Raw genomic sequence first — 13,175 nt, 5'->3', positions numbered from 1 at the left:
AATAGTTCCAGCCCTCAGTGGGGGGTGTGGGGTGGGGTGAGGAGCCACCTGGACCCCAAAACCATGCTGTGATTCTGGTTTGTTTGATTAAAAGGCAATGTCATTGTCACAGAAAAGCATTGTCACACATTGCTTTTCTAAGCATTTTGACCTCTTTGGATACACGAACGCTCTGACTACCTAATATTACAATAAGGTAAAAGATCCCATTAGGATCTGAAATAAGGCAGTTCAAAATAAGCCTGCAATAAGAAGCTAAACAGTCCATGATGAATAGCACTACTTCCGCCGTATCTCCCATTCAGAGAGTCCTGGCTTATATTTGATATTCATGAATAGGTGAAGTTTATTGATTATATAAAGTTTATGCCGCTGGTGCCTAAAGGAGGTCATTTTTTTAATCTATCGGGCTAAACACTTAAAGGCACTGTCCAATGAGGACCTTAGCGTCACTGGACCTCATTACACACACTCAAATCAGTCTCTGGATGAGTTACCTTCATCTCCCGGCAGAGTCAACGCTGGCCGGGGTTATTGCTTTAATAATCCACATGTCTGCTGTTAATGTTTACCAGCTAGCTAATCAGAACTCTAGAGAATACATGGCATGTTTGCATTGTTACAAGGTAGACATCATTTGACAATTAACTTCATTACAACTGGAATGTAATCATCCAACATTATCTCTTTTTATTTTTCACTGTGAGGCTTTAAGATAATTCAATATATATACATAAAACTCTTGGGTACTAGATATGCATATAAATGCACTTATTTTCATAAGGATACATAAATATACTCACCCATATATATCCATACAATTATTATGAGGTATATGTACAATGTTTACATTAAAAGGGGATTGTTTTATGTAAATATTGCATAAAATAAGATTTCTCACTTGTTTTTTTCGCCATACAATAAAAAATATATTCACATTAGGCACTAGGGGGCCATGTTAAAGCCACTGTAAAGAGAGACTACTGGCATATGTTGAGTGTGTTTCCAATTGCTAACTTAAGAGAAAATTTATTGTGGTATTTGACATATAGGCAGTAATTTGGAAAGGCAGAAAACACACTTAATTCCACGTTAAGCAGAGTTTTTAAATTGCGCCTTAAGTTTGAGTGAGAGGAAGGAATATTTTAAAAAGATCTTGCACTTAAGCCATAATGACGTTCAATATCGTTCCCTCCTTGTAGGCCTCGCAGTGCCGATTATTTTATGCAAGAAGCTAAACGAATGAAGCATAAAGCAGATGCAATGGTGAGACCCTTTTCTTTCCAGATACATTCTTCCAAATTACGTGTGTACTGCAGCTTCATCACTGGGACAATATAGCTAGGGTAATTATAAAATCTATTACAAGGATGGCTGGGTCTGTTAAATGGAGAAATGTTTATATAATCAAGTGTTCATAGCCCAATAAATTATGACTTCAACCAATAATGCCTGACTGGGAAAAAGCCCTGGATAAATGAATATTTCAATTTAGTCCTAAGGTTTGAATAGTAACTAGAGCCAGTGGAGGCAGTGGGTGGTAGTATTTTTTTTTTTTTCCTTTAAAAAATGAAATCTAGATTTGCATTTTTCTCTTGTTAGCCTGACAAACCCTTGGCTCGCTCCCAGGATCAAATCTCTTTTCAAAAACACTTGTGTTCTTCACATGTATCTGCCAAAATGAATGCTTTCTCTGAAACCATACAACACGGAACTGTTATCTGCACATAAGACTCTAAAGTCACCATGATTTGATGTTTTCAAAGAATAACTTTTCTTGCTTGGATAATCTCCTGTTTTGGAAAGCTTGAAGCTCCCAGGCAAGAGATAGAAAACTTTTGTTTTGTTTTCTAAAAGAGATCATATGGTTGTTCCCTCTTAAATGAATGAAGTCCAGAGGGACTGCTTCCCACCTAGTAACTCGAGTTTTAGTCTCGTCCAGTGTTCATAACTGAGATTTAGGCAGGTGCTGGACATGAAGAAGGCATTTCCAGTGACCTTCAGAATATGAAGATGTTTAAACGGTTACAGTACCCCTCTTCCAGTGCTACCGACGTCACCTATTAAACACTTGTTTACGTGAAGACCACTGCCTAGGCACACTGGGGTACAGGAGGAATAACCCCTACATATCAGAAAATAGAGAAGGGCAGCGGAAGGTACAGCTCTTGTCCACACAGTCCAAGTCTGATGGACGGTTCTGGTCATCTGGAGAAGCTGATGTATGGCCACTCTTGGAGAAGAGCATCAGATTTTTAAGGAGAAAGAGATTTTCTGCGTGAATCCAGCATCTAAAGTTGACAGCATTATTCATTCATTGTGCTCTTGCCCAACCCTATCTTTCCTGTTGATGATTTCCCAAGAGAAGACACTGCTCCAGCCAGGCTGGTCCCCTACTGACCTCTAAGCACACCTGGCTCCTGCCAGCCAGCGGGCCTTTTCAGGGATTCACTGTCACACACTCTCACAGGCATACTCACACCCTCAGTGTCCTCCCCAAATCTAGCCAAAACCTACCCTTCCTTCCTGGCATCATATTCAGTCTCCTGCCTGTGGCCTTCCCAGCCTCTCCGCAGCCCTCTCACTAGCTCCCTTCCCTCCATCTCATTTGCACCGGATGCCTCGTTTTGCATTTTGTTGGGTAATCACAGACTGCCTTGCACTTTGAGCTATCTTGTAGGTGTACATTTTCTCTCTCCAAGTATATTATCTGTTACTGGAAAGAGCTTTGGCTTGTGGAGTGCACATACCACAGAATTCGGTGCTTTAGGAAATATTAATACTAAATGAAATGACTTCCTCTGAAAGTGTTAACAAGAAATATTTCATTACAGGCCAGACAAGGTGGCTCGCACCTGTAATCCCAGCACTTTGGGAGGCTGAGGCGGGCAGATCATTTGAGGTCAGGAGTTCAAGACCAGCCTGGCCAACATGGTGAAACCCTGTCTCTACTAAAATAAAAAAAAAAAAAAAAAAAAAATTAGCCAGATGTGGTGGTGCACACCTGTAATCCCAGCTACTTGGGAGGCTGAGACAGAAGACTCGCTTGAACCCAGGAGGCAGAGGTTGCAGTGAGCCAAGATCACGCCACCATGCTTCAGCCTGGGTGACACAGTCAGACCTTGTCTCCAAAAAAAAAAAGAAAGAAAAAGAAATGTTGCATTATAACCTACACTAGCTTTATAAGCTGTTTACAAATTTTATTTGCTAGTGAGAGGAGGTTTTGCTCTGAATTTCTGTTTTGAAGCTATCATTACTAAGGAAGTTTTCTTTTTTTTTTTTTTTTTTGTATTTTTAGTGGCAAGACTTGGAATAGTATTTGAGTATTATGTCATTTGGTTTTAATTGATGAATGAATCATTTGAAAATTGTGGAGATTTTGCAATCCAGAGTTAGAATATGTAATTACCTACAAAGAGTAGTAAGGTGTGGAGCCAGGAGCTTGATGTGTAAGTTTAGATTTATGAGATCTTAAGAATATAAAGCTGCTTTGTGGCTGCCCTTGCTGATGTGGGGAAAGAATAACACAAATTTAGACAGCTACAGATAATTCCATAGAAATATGTTTTGTTTTGCTTTTAGAGACAGGGTCTTGCTCTGGTGTCCAGGCTGGAGCACACTGGGGTGATCATAGCTCACTGTAACTTCAAACTTCCAGACTCAAGTGATGTTCCTGCCTCACCTTCCCAAAACACTGGGATTACAGGCATGAGCCACCATGCCCAACCAAAATCATTTTTATTAATAATTTTCAACTTTTTGTCCCATTTTAGCAAAGCTGAAATAGCTCCTTGAGGTTTGTCTCCTCTCCTTTCCCCTACTCATTCTCACTCTTAAGTGAGGTTCTAAATATTAACAACAACAACAAAAAACAAGGCCAGGCATGGTGACTTATGCCTGTAATTCCAGCTACTTGGGAGGCTGAGGCAAGAGAATCGCTTGAACCTAGGAGGCAGAGGTTGCAGTGAACCCAGATGGCACCACTGCACTCCAGCCTGGGCTACAGAGGGAGACTCTTATCTCAAAAAAGAAAAAAAAAAAAAATTAAGAGGAAGGCATGGAGATGTAAGTGCCACAAGTAATGTAAAAGATAATAACCAAGGCCTGGAACCATCTGAGTTGGGGATGTACCAAAAGAAGTATGAAAACTCTTATATGGGACCAGACCTATGAACTTTGATGCATATTTAGCATAGCATGGAGGAACAAGGAATGAAGTCTCCAAACCATTAGGGGTTAGAAAGAGGGAAACAGAAATCAGAGCAGCTATGCAGTTCTGAGCTATGTTGATTGGCAGCTGTCACATGGGTTTGATACAATTCTGTACGTAACTGTTTGCTCGCTTACTCCAAGCCAGTAGCAGTTCGAGAAAATAACTAGAAAAAGAAGTATTCTATTTCTTTCTCTCAGCTTCATTCATAGGATTTTAGAAGTCAGAGTTGGGTTTCTCAAAGTATATAAACTACATGACAATGCCATTTAAAAAAAACTGTTGTTCAGGAAGACACTGTATTAATTCTGTTGATCAGGTGGAAAAGTTTGGAAAGGCTTTGAACTATGCTGAAGCGGCGTTGTCGTTTATTGAGTGTGGAAATGCAATGGAACAAGGCCCCATGGAATCCAAATCTCCTTATACGATGTATTCAGAAACAGTAGAGCTCATCAGGTAAGCACTGTGTTTTCTTGGTGGATGAGGGGAGGAGGTGAGGAGTGTGTGGAAGTACTATGGAAACAGAGAAAAGAATGTCAGCCTGGCCGGGCGCGGTGGCTCACACCTGTAATCCCAGCACTTTGGGAGGCCGAGGCGGGCGGATCACGAGGTCAGGAGATCAAGACCATCCTGGCTAACACGGTGAAACCCCGTCTCTACTAAAAAAATACAAAAAACTAGCCGGGCGAGATGGCGGGCGCCTGTAGTCCCAGCTACTCGGGAGGCTGAGGCGAGAGAATGGCGTAAACCCGGGAGGCGGAGCTTGCAGTGAGCTGAGATCGCGCCACTGCACTCCAGCCTGGGCGGCAGAGCAAGACTCCGTCTCAAAAAAAAAAAAAAAAAAAAAGAATGTCAGCCTGCACCATCCCCCACCAGGAACCAGTGTTCATCCTCCAAAATAAGAGGGTACGGTTGTGCAAGACACCTTGGCACACCCTGCCCCGCTCTGTCCTCCGTGAGCAAGAGGGCAGCTGCTGTGGCCCCCGATTGCCAAGGGAGGAGGCTGAATCTGAGTGGGCTGTGACGTGCCTGCTCCTCCCAGCTAGGAAGTGGCAGCTTTTGAGCCTGTTTAAGCCCTAGGCTGCTTTAAAAAAAAAAAAAAAAAAAAAAAAAAAAATCTGGTTCAGGTTAGTACCATCTAAATCTTACCTCCATCAGTAAATACTTCTGGAGTATTTAATGAAAGAAGATTCAGGGGGATTTTATGGAAGGAGAACCCATCTTCTATCTGCTCTCAAAACTGGCCGTGGGCACCATCCCCCAACCTGGGTTAAGACCTGTGAGCAGACGTGTCCAGGCATTCGATGGGAAACACTCGTCCTCCATGATGCAGACCTGGAAAGGCACCTCCATCAGGCCTCTGTAAGGAACAGTTCAGGGAATTTCATCCGTTAGCCCTACTGAGCACCTTCATCGTATGGTGTATGTTTTTAGCCAATGTCACTGCTTGACATAATGTCTGATATCCACAATGAGAAATAATTCTTCCTAAAACGAACTTTTAAAGGTTTTTCTGATTCCGGGGTTCTGTGCAATTGAAGCTGAGACATTTTCCATGTCCCAACATTCTGCATGGAAGATTTCTAATCATCTTAGGATGTGATCTTTTTGGTCTACATTGGCCCAAAGATGCTACTTGGTGTTTTACACACCACTCTCCCTCAGCAAATAGTTTCCAGCCTTCAAAACTGTCATTCCAGCATCAGAGAACACATCACCTCCAAAAGCATTTTCAAGAATGTTTTAAAGTCAACACTGCCTGTTTTCTTCATAAAGTATTTCTACTAAATCAATATATCGGCGAATCCTTTATACTGTCTTTTATATGGCACATTACTTTCAGCAGTGATGAAATAAAACAGCAAAGTAAAAAGACTGGTAAAAATTACTCTAAGAGGTCCTCGATCCATACATTCCTTCCTCAGAACAAGGCCCAGCCTCAGATGTTTATTGGCAGGCAAGGGAGGAAAGTGGGAGAAACTGGACAGGGACAAAGCTGGAAGATGCCCTAGAGTGTGACTACCTTGAGCACAGGGATTTTTTTGGGTTTTGTCTGATTTGCTCACTGGGAATCCTCGGCCCCTCGAACATTTTCTGGCACATAGTATGTGCTTAATAAACAATTGAGGAATCAATGAATAAGCAAGCCATAGGGGCTGCTGTGAACTGGAGTAGCATGACCTGCTTAAAGGCATTCACGCTTGAAAATTCAAACAAGCAAGCCCAAACAAACGAAGAACCATGCCAGCCAGATGTACCATCAAGGAGAGGGTGCTGGGGTACCACACCCACTGCGCCCACTGCTGGAAGTAATCTTTCACAGGTAGAGAACACTGTCCACCTTCTAGATACTTCAGAATGAATAGAATCACGTAAAATACAGAGAAAATGAAGACAAAAAGACAAGTTTGGTTCTTTCTTTTTTCTTTTCTTTTCTTTTTTTTTTTTTTTTTTGAGACTGAGTTTCATTCTTCCTGCCCAGGCTGGAGTGCAATGGCACTATCACGGCTCACCACAACCTCCGCCTCCCGGGTTCAAGTGATTCTCCTGCCTCAGCCTCCCCAGTAGCTGGGATTACAGGCATGCGCCACCACATCCAGCTAATTTTGTATTTTTAGTAGAGACAGGGTTTCTCCATATTGGTCAGGCTGGTCTCGAACTCCTGACCTCAGGTTATCAGCCTGCCTCGGCCTCCCGAAGTGCTGAGATTACAAGCATGAGTCAGTCACCGCACCTGGCCAGCTGTTTTTTCAACCTACGTTAAAAAACAGCATTAATTGACCAGGCACAGTGGCTCACGCCTGTAACCGCAGCGCTTTGGGAGGCCGAGGCGGGCAGATCACAAGGTCAGGAGATCGAGACCATCCTGGCTAACACGGTGAAACCCCGTCTCTATAAAAATACAAAAAATTAGCCGGCGTGCTGGTGGGCGCCTGTAGTCCCAGCTACTCGGGAGGGTGAGGCAGGAGAATGGTGTGAACCCGGGAGGCGGAGCTTGCAGTGAGTCGAGATTATGCCACCACACTCCAGCCTGGGTGACAGAGCAAGACTCCATCTCAAAAAAGAAAAAAAAAAGAAAACAGCATGAATTACATCCACACATTGCCAACCCTGCTGACCCTCCTCTCCCCTACTGAGACACTGAAGGGCCTGGAGCACTGGCAAGGGGTTCTCACCACCAAAAATGACCTAGCCCAGGATGTACACTTTGTCCCTACAGACAGGAGAATTCCCTTCGCCACCAGGGAACTCCAGATGGCCAAGCAGGCGTGGGTCATTGGAGCACTGTCACCACAAGAGCCCAGCCTGGTGACCCTCTCTTCCCACCCTCCCGCTCTGCGCAGGCAGCACTGTCAGGGACGAGCAGAAGCCCCAGTGGCACCAGATCAACCACACAGACTAAAATAGTATCAGAAAGGCCCTGAAAATTAAATTATAATTGGAATCACAGCCCCCAAAGTAGGCTAGAGCCTTCCTGCTAGACCTAAACAGGGTGGCTGGATTTAAAATAGGACTCAGAGTCTCCTAACCTAATGGTCAAAATGGCCAGGATACCATAGGAGCTCACTCATCATACCAAGAACCAGGACAGTCACCATTGGCATGAAAAAAGATGATCAGAAGACCTCAATGCAAAGATAAATCAGTTGCTGGAATTATCTGACAAGGATTTTTAAAGCAGCCATCGTAAAAATGCTTCAATAAATAATCACAGTTATCACTCAACAAACAAAAAATAGAAAATCTTTTCAAAGAAATGGAAGTTACTTTAAAAAGAACTAAATGGAAATTGTGAAACTGTAGAATTCGATAATATAAACCCCAAAAATGGACTCAGTAGTAGAGTGGAGATGACAGGAGAGAATCAATGAACTTGAGGACAAAAAATATAATTTACCCAATCTGAGCAGTAAAGAAGAAATAGACTGAAAAAGCTAAATGAATACAGCCTCAAGCACAATAAGAAAAGATCCAACATTTGTGTCATGGAAGTCTCAGAGGAGAGGAATAGAGAGTGGGACTGAGAGAGTATTTAAAGAAATAATGGCTGAAACCTGCCAAATTTGTCAAAAGACATAAACCTACAGATTTAAGAAGCAGAGAAAAACCCAAATAAGATAAACCCAAAGAAATGCATGCAAAAACACACCATAATTACATTTCCAAAAACTAAAGACCAAATATCCTGAAAGCAGCCAGGAAGAAATGATAATTATCTGTGGGGGAGAATCAATTCAAATGACAGCAGGCTTCTCTGAAACTGTGCAGGCTGGGAGGGAGTGGCGTGACAGTTTCCAAGGGTTGAAAGAAGGAACTATCAAGCCATGAATTCTAGAGTCAGTGAAACTATTCTTCAAGAATGAAGGGAAATAAGATATCCTCAGATTTAGGAAAAGTACAAGTATTTGTCTCTAAAAGACCCACCCTTACAGACTGACTAAAGGAAGTTTCTCAAACAGAAAGAAAATGGCAAAAGAAGAAATATGGGAGCATTGGGAAAGAAAGAAGAACAGACACATAGATATGTGCAATAAACTACTCTCCTTATGAGTTTATAAAGCAGGTTTGAGGATTGAAACAAAAATTATACCAGCAGGCCAGGCACAGTGGCTCACATCTGTAATCATAGCACTTTGGGAGGCCAAGGTGGGAGGATAGCTTGAGGCCAGGAGTTTGAAACCAGCCCAGACAACATAGTAAGACCCCACTGCTACAAAACAAACAAATAAAAACTAAAAAATTATACCACCATCTGATACTCAAGACAATGCTATTTTTAAGTGGGGAAGGTAAAGGTATCTAAATTGAAGTAAGACTTCCATACTTCCATACTCTCCAAAGTGATAAAATGTTGATACCAATAAATTACATGTATATTGTAAAACCCAGAGCAACCACTGTAAAAAATTATGCAAAGAGATAACACTCAAAAATGCTACAAGTCTGCATGTTGTGGAGATAGTGCAATGGTAACAGTATGTTTCTTGAGCAATTTACAAGCTGGCCTGCTATCCCAAGAGCTTCACAAACACTATCTTAGTTAATTTTTACAACAATGTAATGTGATTGGCAGTATTAGTCTTATTTTATAGGTAAGGAAATGGAGGCTTAAATATGTTCATACATTTGTCTAAGCTCTTACAAGTCGCTGAGCTGAGATTTGAACCTAGGACAGTCTGATCATTATACCTATTGCCTCAGCTCTCTCAAAGAGTGTACATATGTAATTTGGTATGTTGTTGGGAGAAAACAATAGCCACAGTCCCCTTGGTTCAGAAAAATAAATGGAATTAAGTGCAGTCCATAAAAGCCACTAGTTTCTCTTCACACCTGTCTGTAGAAGCAAATAGAGATGAAAAGTGTACTCAGGATACTTACGTAGCTGTCAAAAGTTACATAACAAAGAAAGGGGGGTAAAGTTAAGCATTCCTCTGCATACCCAGGGTGGAAATTCTTCCGGAGGTAAGCACAGAAGGATGGAACTTCACCTCCCTCTGTCAGACACTCAGCCATAAATCAAAATTTGGAAAAATGGACATGTTACCATATACATGAATAGTTGCTGAACTTGTATCGCTCCCGACAATCTGTAGCATTCGAACTTGTATTGTTAAAGAGCAGAAAGTAGCTGTTCTAGTCATCACGGTACCGTAACACTTGGGAAAATGGAGCAGCACCAGCGAGCTTTTAAGAAAGAATTATCAGCAAATACTATGCAAAGCGAAGGATCAGGCAGGGAGAACTCCCATGATAGAAGTTCTGTTACTAAGAAAGCTTGTTTTACAATTTCATGGCTTTTTATATTTTTTATTCTATTCCTCCTCCTCCTCCCTTTTTCTAAGGTATGCTATGAGACTAAAAACCCACTCAGGCCCCAATGCCACACCAGAAGACAAACAACTGGCCGCATTATGGTGAGTGCCCCTCTCCTCTTAGAATAGCAGCACCAGCCTCACATGCCGTCACTGGCAAACCAGGTGCTGAAATGCATAGTGTTTGCCCAATGTCTTCTAACATACAAAGCCCCAGAGCAGTTCTAATGACCTGGGAAAGTCCAGACCATTTTTTGCTGCTGTACTATACATGATCTGAATTCACAGTGATTGAAAATCGACAGGCCTCCCAAAGTGCTGGGATGACAGGCACGAGCCACCGTGCCCTGCCTAATTTTTGTGTTTTTAGTAGAGACGGGGTTTCACCATGTTGGTCAGGCTGGTCTTGAACTCCTGACCTCAAGTGATCTGCCCGCCTCGGCCTCCCAGAGTGCTGGGATTACAGGCGTGAGCCATTGCGCCCAGGGCAGCCACTTACTTTGAAAATGATGCCACAGAAAAAAGGGAACGATGGGGTCACCTATAGTTCCTTTACCCTGTCAGCCCTTCCTTACTCATCAGTAGGGGAAAGGCAGAGAATGTTGATAGAATACATGCCTATCAAGCAGTGAAATAAAGATAGTTGAATTAAAAAATAATAATAACAGCCACAGACACAAAAAAGGTCTCAGATTGTTACCTGTCCTGGGTTTGGTTTGCTAGGAGGAGATGGTGCCATTGTACCCAGAATGTTCACATTCTGGAGGTCAGCATGAGATCCGAGTTAGCAAATAACTGAGCGAAGAGCAGCAAGGAAGAGAGGATACGTCTCCGAAACGCCTTTTGTGCCCTTTTCAAACTAAGTCCCATATTGGAATAATACACTAAATGACAATAATATTATTATGTAAGATAGAATACTGATGGAAGTATACAAAATATTATAGGAAACAATAAAATGATGGCACCCATTCCCAGCGTAGTGTTTCTATTGTTTATAAAGTACATTCATGTTTGTGACTTTAGTGGAGCTGGTCTATAGTTCAGTAAAGTCAGGTGGCAGCGCGGTCCTTTCCGCAGAGCAGGGCTCACCCGGGAAGCAGTGAAGGCTGCGTGCTAGAGCTACCTCGCGCCTCTCGTGGAGAGACAGTGCCCTCTCGTGGTGGAAGAGGGAAGCGGCCAGCCCCTGTGACCCAACAGGTGATCCCATCATGCTGTAAAATTACCTAGTGGTAAATGTATTTATGGAATACCTTCTTGGAATGTTGAATTCTGTTTTTGGACAAAAAGTGTTCACTTACAGACATTATATGCAGATAGAGAAAGATTTCCTATATAGACACAAGGTTTAGTTATTGAGTGCCTTAGAATAAACAACAAAAATGTTTAAGTCTTGTTTGCGCAGGACGCACTCAGCCGCTTCTGGGCCTGTTTCTCTTTTCGCCTGCAGTTACCGATGCCTGGCTCTCCTGTACTGGCGGATGTTTCGACTCAAAAGGGACCACGCTGTAAAGTATTCGAAAGCACTAATTGACTATTTCAAGGTACTGTCTAGTGAACGAGCGGAGTTGTTCCTTAAATTCAGTTGTCTCCCTGTCAAGGTCATTTGTGAAGCACCTGGTAGCACCCATTGCTTTGGGGCTAATGCAGGTCACCTCTGGTCCCCAAGCTAACCCAATTGGTGCCACCCTTGTGGCTTTCAGGACTCCGAATGGGCCTTTGAGAGCCCATCTAATGTATCTCCCTGCCTTGTCCAAGTGTTTTTATTTTTTTTTTTTTATTTTGTATTTTTGGAGATGGAGTTTCACTCTTTGTCGCCCAGGTTGGAGTGCAAGGGCATGATCTTGCCTCACTGCAACCTCCGCCTCCTGGGTTCAAGTGATTCTCCTGCCTCAGTCTCTGGAGTAGCTGGGATTACAGGCGCCCGCCACCACACCTGGCTAATTTTGTATTTTTAGTAGAGACAGGGTTTCACCATGTTGTTCAGGCTGGTCTCGAACTCCTGACCTTAGGTGATGTGCCCGCCTCGGCCTCCCAAAGTGCTGGGAATGCAGGTGTGAGCCTCCACACCCAGCCTCGTCCAAGTATTTTTATGACTTCAAGAGAAAGAAGATCCAGTTACTCCCTCCACTGTCCTAGGAAATTCATCTTTATAGCTAACATAAATTCCTCGTGCTCACTTAGAGCTTCTTTTCCTTAGAGGTAACCCCTTAGAGCCATTCCCTCTTAGCTAGTCTCTGGTAGCTAATTTAATTTTTAATAGAGGCGTTATTTAAAATGGTAGGAGATGGCTTGTTGAAAGCAGTAGATAGCAATGTGTAGCTATAGGGATAAAATCGCAAACCATGCCACCTTTTATTTTTCTCAGGGAATGAAATTATTTTCACTGGGAGAATAAATTTTTTAAAGCCTTCTCTGATGTACTGTTGTGAGGTTGACCTTACATTAATAATTCATTTGAGATTTCTGGGCCTCTTCTCTGTTTGTCTATAGAAACTAGCAATTATGCCATCTCTATCTCCAACAGCCCTTTGTCAGATACACAACCATCATTTGAGATCTGTTCATGCCCAGCCTCCTCTAGAGGTGATCTCTAATGGCCAGGCTGTGCTGGGGGTTCCTGAGGCATGTTCAGCACACTGCCTTCTAATTGTCCATGTAGAGTAAGCAGGTGCTAGGCCGCGGACATCACTTCCTCGGCCCGCTGACCCTCTGGTGTCGTCAGGACAAGAACCAGCACTGAGCCTTCCCTTTCCTTCAGGTGCCTAACGTCAACATCAATAGTGCTCAGAAATCCAGACCGTAAGAGCTAATACTAAAGAGAATTATTACAGTCAAGGAAAATGCTTGAATAAAGAAGGAAGCTGAATTCTGTAAGCAGCCAGGAGCTACAACAAACTTTTAAGGAATACAAGTTCTTAATATTTTCTGCAGCCCATGAATACATACAGAATGGGTAGAAAACACACTGGGCCTGGTGGCAGGCGCCTGTAATCCCAGCTACTTGGGAGGCTGAGGCACGAGAATTACTTGAACCCAGGAGGCGGAGGTTGCAGTGAGCTGAGATTGCACCGCTGCACTCCAGCCTGGGTGACAGAGTGAAACTTTATCTCAAAAAAAAAAGAAAAGAAAATCAGAGTTTCTCCTCCGGG

At 42.8% G+C, this 13,175-nt stretch overlaps 1 protein-coding gene across 3 annotated transcripts in view; it reads left to right on the top strand.

The window, feature by feature from the left end:
- Positions 1-13,175, top strand: part of AFF3 (ALF transcription elongation factor 3) — a 619,922-nt gene that overhangs the window by 593,411 nt on the left and 13,336 nt on the right. For all 3 annotated transcript variants that reach the window (XM_017847795.1, XM_017847794.1, XM_017847792.1), the window contains 4 exons: positions 1,203-1,266; positions 4,530-4,666; positions 10,054-10,125; positions 11,474-11,567. In XM_017847795.1, coding sequence (XP_017703284.1) covers positions 1,203-1,266; positions 4,530-4,666; positions 10,054-10,125; positions 11,474-11,567 — 367 coding nt within the window. The remainder of the gene's footprint in view (positions 1-1,202; positions 1,267-4,529; positions 4,667-10,053; positions 10,126-11,473; positions 11,568-13,175) is intronic.

The sequence above is a fragment of the Rhinopithecus bieti genome, unplaced genomic scaffold (assembly GCF_001698545.2).
Source record: "Rhinopithecus bieti isolate Rb0 unplaced genomic scaffold, ASM169854v2 scaffold_28016, whole genome shotgun sequence".
Taxonomy (NCBI): Eukaryota; Metazoa; Chordata; class Mammalia; order Primates; family Cercopithecidae; genus Rhinopithecus; species Rhinopithecus bieti.
The sequence above is the reverse complement of the archived record's forward strand: the minus strand, read 5'-3'. Positions and strand labels throughout refer to the sequence as shown.